Source organism: Ostrea edulis, chromosome 10, assembly GCF_947568905.1.
Source record: "Ostrea edulis chromosome 10, xbOstEdul1.1, whole genome shotgun sequence".
Classification (NCBI taxonomy): Eukaryota; Metazoa; Mollusca; class Bivalvia; order Ostreida; family Ostreidae; genus Ostrea; species Ostrea edulis.
The window spans coordinates 23,718,660-23,731,863 of NC_079173.1; the positions used below are offsets into that span (position 1 = coordinate 23,718,660).

The window sequence follows — 13,204 nt, forward strand, 5'->3', positions numbered from 1 at the left end:
ACTGTTTCAGAAATTATTCAGCACTGTTTCAGCAAATATTAAGTACTGTTTCAGCAATTATTCAGCACTGTTTCAGCAATTATTCAGTGCTGTTTCAGCAAATATTAAGTACTGTTTCAGCAATTATTCAGTGCTGTTTCAGCAAATATTCAGTGCCGTTTCAGCAATAATACCCCACCTATTCAGCAATGTTACAGCACTTATTCAGCAAGGATATGCTAGCTTTTCATCCTGCAATATACTTTAAAAAATAATCGAGACAAATATATTTCAATTTTTATTTTTCATTCAAAATATCAAGTCTTAAATTGTCTTTTTCAGGCACTACCTTTTTTATAATTTAAATTTCCATTTACTGTTTACTTGGTATTACATCCTACCGGGTCTTCCCACCTCTCTGATTAGAAATAGCTAGCTGTTGTAGGCCTTATAGTCCACTATGAGGTAATCATTCTGATTGTCATATAGATCTATAGGCCTTGTCTGTATCCAACGAATTTTTAGGATAATCCACTTCTTAATTTGCTTGAATCCATCTGAAATTATACTAGCATACATGTATATTGTAAACTTAACAATGTGTTTAATCTTATAAATAATGATCGAAGTTCATATAAATTCATGATCTTAATTAATTCAACATGGAATGCTTCAAATTTATGTGATCGAAAGTTCTGATTTTTACATAGTACAGGCACTTAATTAATAGGACTATTAGGTTAACATTAACACAAAAATTCATACCTCGAACTGCTAACAAAATGGCGTCGAAGATTCAGGCCAGGGAAACCAAGATCTGGAGGTTTTCATGCTTATGCATTCTCCCTCAAGGTATTTACTAAAATCTTTTCTTGGATCCTTTATACAGGAGAGTGGAATCGCATTAAATTCATCTTCACCCACTCATACAACGATGGCGTTATGATTTCAATACATGGCTGTTGATCAAACGAAATTTTTCCCGCGTGCAATACTTCCGTCTGCGATGAATATTAAACTGGTACCCTTATCGACCTCGCCTATTTCGTATGTAGGTAGCATCGATCAGCGGGGAACCAGTTTACAAATATTTAAAAAAATATATTGTCAAAAGTATTATAGCTCTTAAAATAAAGGATATATTCCAATATTTCTCCTATAAATTTTTTTTATCGATTTTTTTAATACTTTGTAATTGATTGACAACTTCCGTCAACATCAGAAGAAAACACAGAAGATGGAGGCCGGAGGGGCAGTGCAGTGAGAAGATTCTGCCTTACTTAACATGTAAGTTTCAAAACCAAAATAATATAGGCTTAAATTATGATTGAAAATGACAGTCATATAAATAAATGGCACTTGGTTTCAATTTTGAAGTAGAGGTGACTGTCTAATGAAAGTCGCCGATTTTTTTTGATTTATTTTTTTAAACTTACGATTTTTGTTAGACCTAGGACACCCATGTTTTCTTATGTACCAGTGTGTAAAGATTTCAAGCTAAATGCACAATTGAATTTCACTGCCCACAGTTATAACAAGTAGGGATTACACACGTTGTAATTGTAAAACGACAAAGTTACGACGACCCGAATTTTCTCAACACAATTTCGCAATCTCTTGCTAGTGCCATTCTTCCATACTTTCACAACGTCTCGTAGGTTGAAAAATTCAAAAAATGCTTAATGCAGTTTTGTATTTGATTCCAATTGCAAAAATATACTATGGTAAAGCAGTTTAAGTATATCTATGACACAAAATGCTCTTGAATTCATACATTGAAATATTACGTCATTAGACCTGAATTACGATTATAAATCAAATATACAGCATGAGTAATACAGCAATAGATACTCAAGAATTTGCTTGAAATGTAGGACTGTGTGATTGTATTGTTATGGAGCCTCTAATTAATATATTCATATATTGTTATTATATTTTTTCAGTAAGTCATTCTTAGGAGAACTTCTTAGTAGATAATAAGCAGGCTGACTCTTTATAAATTGGGAAGAGGAAGGAGTCGGAACTGTACATTCTGGAGGGAGTGGCTTGTGCTGAGTTTTATTTTTTAAGGAAACTTCCATTCAACATGTTCAACAACAGAAAATTTGTGAATTAACCCACTGTAGAGTGCCAAAATCTGTTGCAACAGAATTATAGTTGCAGATTAATCTAATAGATCTGCCTGTGATGACCATGATTGGAACTATATCTTGTTTAGTAAATGGACTTAAATAATGATCAACTCCAAAAAGTACCAAAAACTGTTACAACAGAATTGCTACAGTATAGATGCCTGTGATGACCATGATGATCGAGACTAATATTTTTGATGAAGTGTTAAAGTGTATACACAGACACAAACATGGGCATAGTTAATTTGTTTTGCATTATATAATGTCCATTATGGGTTGATTTCATTGTCATGTCATATATTATGATTATAGTTTAAATAATTTATCTCCAAGGAATTTGTCTTTTCTCAGCATGATAAGTTGTCGCAATATTGCAGAGTTTCAGACAGTTTCAGCAATTTGAATGTTTCAGATGGAACTCAGCAATTTTAATTGATGTTTCAGACTGTCTCAGCAACTTGTCTGAATGTTTCAGTAATTAAGAAATGTTTCAGCAATGCTCAAGGTGTTTCAGCATATGTACTGAAACATTTTCAGCATTGATTCAGCAAGAAACATTTCAGTAAGCAATGTTTCAGTAATTAAGAAATGTTTCAGCAATGCTCAAGGTGTTTCAGCATATATGCTGAAACATGTTCAGCATTGATTCAGCAAGAAAAATTTCAGTAAGCAACGTTTCAGATTTGTTTCAGATATCTTTCAGCAAATTTTCAGCAAAATATTTTCATGAGGGTAATCCAGCATTAGGGAGAGAAAATTGTTGTTAGCTTAGGCAGGCTGTCAGATTGCAGAGTTAGAAAAACAGACAGAGATATGGAGTGGGAAATGGGGTTGACGTATATTTTGAAATGAATAAAATACTAAATTCTGATTGGTTTCTCAATCTGATTTTAAAAAACAAGATCTTTGATCTGCTCCAATATTCTGATGTCGATAAGAAAACCATATCTTTGATCCGCTCCAATATTCTGATGTCAGTCACTAATAAAACCAGATCTTTGATCCACTCCAATATTCTGATGTCACTAATAAAACCAGATCTTTGATCCGCTCCAATATTTTATATTATTGGAGTTGTTAAGTTTCTTTGCTGACTGTTCTGTTTTTTAGTACATGTTGTGAATATCATCCATTGAGTAGTGAAGATAAACACCTTGGATTTGTGAATAAATACATTACATGATATACTGTCTTCAGTGGAATCAACTATCAACTGAGTTTCTTTAAACTTCTTGAACATTAAAATGAAAATTATTCAGAGAGACTTTATTTTAAGGAAGTATTGGGTGGTAACATTTCCCTGTGTCGTGTGAGAATAAAGAACTTCCTAACATGGTTATTGAATATAGGGAAACGAGGCTTTTCTGATATCAGTTTATAGACTGCCCTCTAATGGCTATTCAAACATGTCCTGTATCAATAATGATTATTTCAGAAATGTATGATACATTCAGCTTTTCTTTTGTTTAATTCTTATCAAACTTTAATTGTCTATGCAATCTTTGCATTTTTGACTTCTTCTAAAGAACCCTTGGGCCAATCTAAACCAATCTTTATACAAAACATCCTTTGGTAAAGTGGATTTAAATTTGTTGAGATGAAAAAAAAACTATGCTCCTTTTCAAGGGGAGATTATTTTATAAATAGTGAAAGCAAGGGTATTTTGATTTTCAGGGTAATAGATGGCAAACATATTCTGGAATACATTTTGTCAAATCATGATTGTGCACTAGACAGCTAGAGACAAAATGTTTGCATGATTGTAATGAGCATTGAGCCACACATCAACTGAAATTGTGAAATGTATTACTTCTGGGATCAGATTCTATCATTATTACAAGAGCAAGCAAGCATGAAGATTTTTACTGAATATTCCAATGGTAGGAGTTTTGGGCCTTGTTATAAAATGACCTAATGATACGTTCAGAATGTTAGTGTATAAGTAACTTTAAATTTCGTGCACAAGAGTCATGAGATTTGGAAAATGTGATGCATGGTACATGTACTTGGTGACTGTTAAGGTCCATGAGTCTCTTGTATATATATCTGATCATTGCAACATTCTAATTTTCACACAGAGTATCAAAAATCCATAAAATTTCAATCGAGAAATTTAGATAACATCAGGCATAATAAAACATGTATGAATTGTTACTGTATTAAGGCTTTAATGTTTTGCCATATGATTGATTACTAAGACAAGAAGTGTGTTAAATTTTCTGAATTTCAAGGAACTGTCTCTTATACATGCTTTTTAGCTAGATACTGTAAACGTATTATATTTGGCGTGTACGGTATTTGGCGAAAATCGTTTTTTCAACAAGTTAGCGTAGATTTGAGTTAGCACATTCCTGAATTACTTTAAACATCTAGATTTACGGATGGCATTTAGCGATGTACTTGATTTAGCGGAAGCTGCGTTCCGCCAAAGGCGCTAAATAGAATACACAGCCAAATGTAATACATTTACAGTATATATTGTATACAAATATGTTGGTTATTAGTTAAAATGATTTGTTTTATGTTTGTAGATTTTGAGAATAAGTTCCAGTTTGCTGGTTTGTAGTAATATAATTTGGTTTATATTTGTAGATTTTGAGAATAGGTTCCGGTTTCACAATGGGAATGAGTTGCCTCCCCCTGAACCCTTTCAAGGCACCAACAAAACTTATCCCAGCAGAAATTCTAGAAATCAAGGTATGTATTTATGAACAAGGTGTGACAGTATATTGATAAAATCAATCTAAAGTACTAGAGGTTTAACAAGAACTTCACAGTAAATTATATGACTAATACAGAATTGTGCCTTATACTTTTAATGATACACAGAAAATTACATATACTGAAGTATTGGGTCAAAATCTTGAGAACTGTATATTCAAATTGAAGAATTTATATGATGAAATGTATGTCTTTCCATATCATAATTCATAGGTATCTAAGATAAACCATGGATACCGTTGAAGTGGAATTTTTAGCGAGACTTAAATTTAACGATTTTCCCATATAAATAGGTATATATATTTAGCGAGAGCTAATTTTAGTGACTATAATTCCAGAAAAGATGAATATTACCTCCGATATGGAATGAAACATAGGATGATAGACATATTAATCGAAGAAAGAAACTCTTTCTTTGAAAACTCATATAAATGTTTTATTAACAAATACTTAACGGGTACATTCGATATACAGTATTACCTTACAAAAAGTATCCTGGAAAACCTTATTCACTATCTATCGAAATATAGGCTATCTTCACAGAAATTGGCTATAGAACAAGACCGTTACAGTCAAACAAAACATGCTCAATGTATTTGCAAATCATGTGATCTAAACAAAATCGAAGATAAATATCACTTTATTTTAGAATGTCCACAGTATAGTCATTGGCGTAGTATATTCAATAAAAAATATTTTTGGACAAGGTCATCGACCTTTATGCTTGTTCAGTTACTTAGCCTTAAAAACAGAAAACAACTGCACAATCTTTGTATCTTTCTTCAGAAAGGTACTGCCCATAGAGATAATGTATGCTCATAGCACAATTGCATATCATAATGTAAAAATGGTATCAAATGTTCAATATATATGTACATACGCTCATGTTAGTATACATGTTTATAGTTTTTGGTGGTCTTGGACCTCTGGTCTACGGCTAGTTTCGAACCCCGATATCAATATGAAACCTGATGTCCCAGCTCTAGTTAAAGAAGATGAATGTCAATCAGTGTTCATTAATCTTTCAATTCCATACACATTTCTCTGTAAACCAAAAGTAGGGTAAATTTGTGAAGATTTGTTTGTTTGTCAGATTTCACATAATTGTGATGACTTGTTTCTTTGCTTTTATAGCCCTAAGTCTCTTTTTTGATTAAAAGTGGTAAGACGGGAAAATCTTGTCTGTGTATTTCATTATATATGTGTATACCAGTCTTTGTTGATATATTAAACACTGAATTTATGTGAAACTTTATAGTATAGTGTTATCGGTTAAATATTCTTATTTATAATATACCCATCAATGTTTCGTTTTTTGATATTGTTGATTTCACAGAGCTGTGATCCGATTTTCCGGATCGCTACTTTGACACTAGTTTTCTGATTCCATGTCAGTATCCTTTGAAACTGACGATGTTACAAAGCATCAACGCAATGTTTTTTGTGGAAAATATCGGTCGCGTCACAAACAAAACTGCGTACACAAAAAAACTAATTTCACTGTATGTCTGTGTGTTTAGCTCATCTGAGCCAAAGGCTCAAATGAGCTTTTCTGATCAAAATTTGTCCGTTGTCTGTCGGCGTTAGCATCGTAAACTTTTTTCATTTTCATCTTTTTCTCCAGAAGCACTGGGCCAATTTCAACCGAACTTGGCAAATAGCATCCTTAGATGAAATTTGTTAATATGAAAGGCCATATCTGTGTACAAGGGCATATGATAATTGATGAATTTGTAGTGAAGTTTGATAATTAAGTTTGAAAATTGGTGAATTTTTAGTCATTACCTTTGAAAAGTTTTTTCTGAACCAAGCTAATTGTATAATAGTTTTGCTCAAGATTGTTTACTGCTGCTCAGGTGAGTGATGTGGCCCATGGGCTTCTTTTTCATAATTTGGATTACATTTATTATCTTATAAATGTGGATTTAAAAATGCATATGAGGGTATATAATAAATTTATCATTACTACAGTAACTTGATCTGAAGAGTTGGATCACATCTCGTTGACAGGTGCGGATCATCAGATCAGACTCCATGCGTCTCGTGTAATCTGATGATCCACGCCTGTCAGCTTTATGTAATCCGACTCTTCTGATCCACATTACTGAAGTAATAATATAGTATATACATATGTATATGTTCAATGCCAACACTGTTTTGAATTTCACTTTTTCTCCAACAACTTCCCAATTTCATCTTCAAGTGATCATTATTGATTCCATTGCAGTGTTTGTATGTACATGCCAACACTGCAAGGGAGATAACTCTTATATAAATGCATGCCTTCTTTACCACTTCATTGATTATACATACTATTAATCATAACAAGAAAAGTGGATTTATTTTTCTTGCTGTAAAAGCAGCACATTTTTGTAAATTTTGTTATTCAAAATAAGAATATCTGAGATTTAGATGCCAAATAAAGTTTTGGCCTTCACTTTATTTTGTAGGTAATCAAAGAGCACCGCCTCCTCCACCCCCCAAATAATGGGATCCATATCTGCTTTTTCCATTTATCAAAATGAGGATTAAGAGGTGCCATTTAGAGACACTATTTCTAAATAATATTTGAGGAGATGGAGCTCGAAGCAGTCTGTTGACCAGATTGATGTGAGAAGCCATATTCTACTGAATATTATAAATACAGACGTGTGTGTGCACTGTCAGAGGCCATATTCTACTGAATATCATAAATACAGACGTGTGTGTGCACTGTTTTGTCGCTCAATGAATGAGCAACAGTCACTATTTATCTTTATATCACAGTTCCTGTTGAATTATGGACTAAGAACAGGAGTTTTTTCTCAGTCTTTCAGTGGTTTTACATGTTTCTTTCTTTTTCCAAATTAAAAAAATCGTGAAGCTTGTATCTGAGAGATAGAAACTGTATATATTCAGATTTTGGAAATGAAGTTATAGATTTAATCCCAGGTACACAGTAAATCAGAGAGAGAGATCAGCTGTTTGTTATGTGGTGTGCATGTAGATTTCTCTTTGTGCTAGATCTTTATTTACTAAAATACATGTCCTCGAGTATTTAACCTTTGCACTTGTTAATTGTACAGTTTTGTATTCTTTTTGAAATTAAGTGATCAAAAATTGAATTTCATATTTTGTTGTAGGTACACAATGATTCTTGTAAAACCATTTATTTTTTTTCATTAATCATTGATGCCATGACATGTTTTGTTTTAGGACACATTTTCCATCTTGCTAACAGGTGCTTGTGCAATGATTTAAATAAAATACATGTATGTTATGTTCAGAATGAATTCATAATTATTTTGATTCTTGTTAACCCATTTGGCATATTTTTATTCTGTGTACTTCTTGCTAGCATTTAGAAAAATAATAACAAGTACTATTGAATGGTTATATTTTTCATACAATTCTTCTAACACTTGAATTTTTATGAAAAATTTATTAGAAAATTTATTTGGCATTTTGCTATCTTTGAAACTGATGAAGGATGCTAAATCTTTCTCTTCTTTGACATATTTGTGGGATTTTTTTTTTTTTTTTTTTTTTGGCGACATTGTCTCTGCATTCCAGTATGTGTGCATGCTTGTGATGACGTTATAGGGTTGCTAAAACCAGCATACAAATGTGTTATTTTATATCCACCCCCCTTCTTCCTTTCTTGTATGCCTATACAGACCGAGAAGTGGTGTAACTTCCATTTTTAGCATGTTCATTCCTATTAAAGCTGTGTATCCCCCTGAAAAACTTCTGTATAAACCTCAGTGCTTAGGAGCTATCGGAAAGTTTTAACGCAACGATATGTAAATTGAATTATTGGGAATGGTAAGGATTTTAATATTTATTTCATTGTATTGCATATGTAATTAAAAGTATGATACTCCATTGGGATATCAGACATTAACAGGTAATTAATTATGATTATGTATCCATGAGTGATGAGATGAATTAATCCAATCTTAATTATTAACTTCATAATTATTCCATATTGAAGTATGGGGTAAATATTTCAACAAATATGGAACAGAATCTTAAATCTATATGCATCACAAAATAATTGTGGGCATATTTAACTTCAAGGTAATGCATGTTTCCATAAAGAAATAGAAAATATTTATAATGTATTATGTATTGGAAACTACACACGATGGATGCTCTTTGAATAATACAGTTATTTATCTAAGTCTTGGTGTTTTTGTGTTTTTACCCGAGTCGATCAGGTGACCTATTGCCATTGGTCTTCGTCCGTTGTTGTGTATTACAATTGAACATTTCTAACTTCATCCACCTATATCTGTATGTATACCATTTCTACCATTCCAATTTTTTTTCAAATTTGGTATAAAGCATGTTTTAGATAAGGGCGACATAAATTGTAAATATCAGGACTTCTGCACCCCCAAGGTCCTAAGGGCTGGACAAAAATTGTCCAGTTTCCAAATTTTCTACAAATGCACTTTTGTAAGAAAAGCTACATGCACAGTCTTGTAAAGCAGGAAGGTCTCTACCAAAATTGAAGTTTCATGATTTCTACTTCGGAGTGGGGTCATAGTAGGCTCATCATGTTTACGTGTAAAACATATCAATTATATCTTTTATGCTACAGTTTTTAGCTCACCTGAGCCAAAGGCTCAAGTGAGCTTTTCTGATCAAAATTTGTCTGTTGTTTTCGGCGTCGTAAACTTTTCACATTTTCGACTACTTCTCAAGAACCGCTGGGGCAATTTCAACCACACTTGCCACAAAGCATCCATGGGTGAAGGGCTTTCAAGTTTGTTCAAATGAAGGGCCCTGTCTCTTACAAAGGGGAGATAATTACAAAAATAGGGTAGGGTCATTTAAAAATCTTCTTCTCAAGAACCACTGGGCCAGAAAAGCGGAAATTTACATGAAAGCTTCCTGACATAGTGCAGATTCAAGTTTGTTCAAATCATGGCCCCCGGGGGGTGGATGGGGCCACAGTAGGGGATCAAAGTTTTACATATTAATATATAGAAAAAATCTTTCAAAATCTTCTTCTCAAAAACCACCGAGCCAGAAAAGCTGAAATTTACATGAAATCTTCCTGACATAGTGCAGATTCAAGTTTGTTCAAATCATTGCTCCTGGGGATTGGATGGGGCCACAATAGGGGATCAAAGTTTTACATAGAAATGTGTACTAGGAAAAATATTTAATAATCTTCTCAAGAACTACTGAGCCAGAAAAGCTGAAATTTACATGAAAGCTTCCTGACATAATGCAGATTCAAGTTTGTTCAAATCATGGCCCTTGGGAGTATGATGGGGCCACAATAGGGGATCAAAGTTTTACATGCTAATATATAGGGAAAATCTTCTCTAGAACCACTGGGCCAGAAAAGCGGAAATTTACATGAAAACTTCGTGACAGTGCAAATTCAAGTTTGTTCAAATCATGGCCCCGGGGGATTGGATGGGGCCACAATAGGGGATCAAAGTTTTACATACAAATATATAGGAAAAATCTTCTCGAGAACCACTGGGCCAGAAAAGCTGAGATTTACATGAAAGCTTCCTGACATATGCAGATTCAAGTTTGTTCAAATCATGGCCCCCGCGGGTTGGATGGAGCCACAATAGGAGATCAAAGTTTTACATACCAATATATAGGGAAAATCTTTAAAAATCTTCTTCTCAAGAACCACGGAGCCAGTAAAGCTGATATTTACATGGAAGCTTTTTGACATATTTCAGTTTGTTAAAATCATGGCCCCAGGGGTAGGATGGGGTCACAAGGGGGGGATCAAAGTTTTGCATACAAATATATAGGGAAAATCTTTAAATATGAGCCAAGGTGACTCAGGTGAGTGATGTGGCCCTTGGGCCTCTTGTTAAAATACTAAATTGAAACTACACTGTATTTGAATATTTCGGAGAAGCAGATAGCCTTTTACCAAAATTGTAAATCCCAGGGGTTGGAGTTTTGATACCAGGGTGGGGCCAAAATGGTCATAGTGATTAAATGTAGATCTTAATTTGTTTCTAAAAACTAAATGCATAGTAAGGAAAAGTAGTGTGCCGGTCAGAAGGGTTCAATCGACGTAGGCCAGATAAGTCAGTTGGTAAAGCACCTGACTAGAGATCCAGGGGGCCCGGGTTTTAATCCTGGTCTGGTCAGTTGCATTAATGTATAACATAGTCATCCTTGTTGATAGCGCATGTGAAAACTTAATGGTAATTAAAAGTAAGATATCAATGGATATATGCCAAAAAACATTAGTTAATGATGATATATATTCAATTTGCTGGATTTAATTGTTAAAATCAGATAAAGTACACGTAATGAACATTTATACTGCCAGGTCATCTCCATATCCAAGTCATGATGTGATACATCCCTGCCATCATGATACACGATATATCCAATAGGGACATGACCTGCCCATATGACACATATGTATCGCCACATCACAAGATCTTACCATGACTGCCACAGAACACGTTATTCGGCCATCATTCAGGGACAGGTTCAACTACTGTACATGTAATAATTTATTGAAAGACTTTCAACTACAATGCCTATCGTGTCTTTCATCTTCCAGAGGGTAAACGTTTTTGTACTTCCGTCTGTCACAAAATCTTGAGAATGCTTCTCCTCCTGTATGGCTTATTGGATAGACTAATGTTTGCCATGGTAGATGTGCAATTATTGCAAGTGCTGTAGCATAGAATCCCCCCCCCCCCCCAATATACTTCTTTTCCCCTGGAAAAACGGGCCCGGGAGATAGATTTTCCCCCATAGGGAGAAAAAGCACCCCAGCATATAATATTTCCTCCTATGTACAAAGTCAGTATAGTTTCACTCCTGGGCAGAAAAACCACCCTGGTATAGAATTTTCCCCCTCCTGTTTCCAGATTTCATCGACTGGAATCTTTTGTTATATGGTTCCCTTTTTAGCTCACCTGAGCTGAAAGCTCAAGTAAGCTTTTCTGATCACCTGTTGGCTGTCCATCTGTAAACTTTTTACATTTGACTTCTTCTCCAGAACCACTGGGACAATTATAACCAAACTTGCCTAAAAGCATCCTTGGGTGAAGGGCTTTCAAGTTTGTTCAAATGAAGGCCCATGCCCCCTTCAAAAGGGAGATAATCACAAAAATAGGGTGGGGTCATTTAAAAATCTTCTCAAGAACCACTGGACCAGAAGAGCTGAAATTTACATGAAAGTTTCCTGACATAAAGCAGATTCGAGTTTGTTAAAATCATGGTCCCCAGGGGTAGGTAGGATGGGGCCACAATAGGGGATCAAAGTTTTACATACAATGTATATATAGGGAAAATATTTTAAAAATCTTCTCAAAAACTGCTGGGCCAGGAAAGTGGAAATTTACATGAAAGCTTTCTGACATAGTGCAGATTCAAGTTTGTTAAAATCATGGCCCATGGGGGTAAGATGAGGCGACAATAGGGGATCAAAGTTTTACATAGAAATATATTGGGATCTTCTGAAGAAGCACTATCATCAGTATATATATTGCTGTTCATATGACCTTAAGAGTGCACCTCCACTGGCTAGGTGAAGGTCACAAGACAAAATGATCCTTAAATCCGATCTAGACTAGAACTTTGTTTTCCTTCTTTGGAGTGACTTCAATCTTTAGTACATGAACGTTAATGCCCATGGCTTGATTGATTGATTGTATCTTGTTTAACGTCCCTCTCGAGAATTTTTTCATTCATATGGAGATGTCACCAATACCGGTGAAGGGCTTCAAATTTAGGCCAGTGCTTGGTGCTTACGGACATTGAGCAGTGAGGGTTCTTTAGCGTGCCACACCTACTGCGATACGGGACATCCGTTTTTAAGGTCATCTCCGAGGACCTGTGACATTCACACCTGATGCTGAGCGTTTGGCGATGTAACTGTCACTACCTGTTTTAATGACTTAGGTCTGTCACGGCCAGGATTCAAACCCTGACCTTCTGAGGCGAATGCTCTACACCAAGACCACCACGGCGGTCCCCATGACTTGAAGGTGTCTTGCAATACAGTTAATGTCATATTGCAAAGGTCAAGGTCATGAAACAATCTTACATAGAAACATCAACTTGGTTAGAAAAGTTTAAAACTTTTATCATGTTGACTAGACTTGCTCAAGTCTCTATGTTTAATAATCAGTGCTCTCTTTAATACTCTTGATAATGCCAAACATTGAGCAAGTCTACATGTTGACCTAAGCTTAATATTTTATTTTTCGTTCTAGGTCAAGGTATTCAGATTTATTTTCTCAACTGTAACTTTCGTACTTAGTCTATATGTATAATTCAAGGCACGCTTCCAGCTTTAGTATTACGGTTTGAAATGAAGTTGGAACAGCGATATGCTGAAATTATGTTTAGATACGATTTTGATTGATTTGCTTAGAGCACCT

General features: G+C 34.6%; 1 protein-coding gene and 2 long non-coding RNA genes across 3 annotated transcripts in view; 2 read left to right on the top strand and 1 right to left on the bottom strand.

Annotated features, from left to right (window-relative positions):
• Positions 1-8,994, top strand: part of LOC125665581 (WAS/WASL-interacting protein family member 1-like) — a 29,004-nt gene extending 20,010 nt beyond the window's left edge. Inside the window, exons 6-7 of the mRNA XM_048898290.2 lie at positions 4,704-4,808; positions 7,283-8,994. Of these exons, the coding sequence (XP_048754247.2) occupies positions 4,704-4,808; positions 7,283-7,320 (143 nt within the window). The 3' untranslated portion in view covers positions 7,321-8,994. The remainder of the gene's footprint in view (positions 1-4,703; positions 4,809-7,282) is intronic.
• LOC125681897 (uncharacterized) lies at positions 265-883 on the bottom strand. The gene is made up of 2 exons (XR_007372351.1): positions 745-883; positions 265-536 (listed from the first exon to the last, which is right to left on the bottom strand). It is a non-coding gene; the product is annotated as an uncharacterized LOC125681897 (long non-coding RNA).
• On the top strand, positions 532-2,443 carry LOC125681896 (uncharacterized). Its single transcript, XR_007372350.2, has 2 exons — positions 532-1,266; positions 1,923-2,443. It is a non-coding gene; the product is annotated as an uncharacterized LOC125681896 (long non-coding RNA).
• Positions 8,995-13,204: the final 4,210 nt, after the last annotated feature.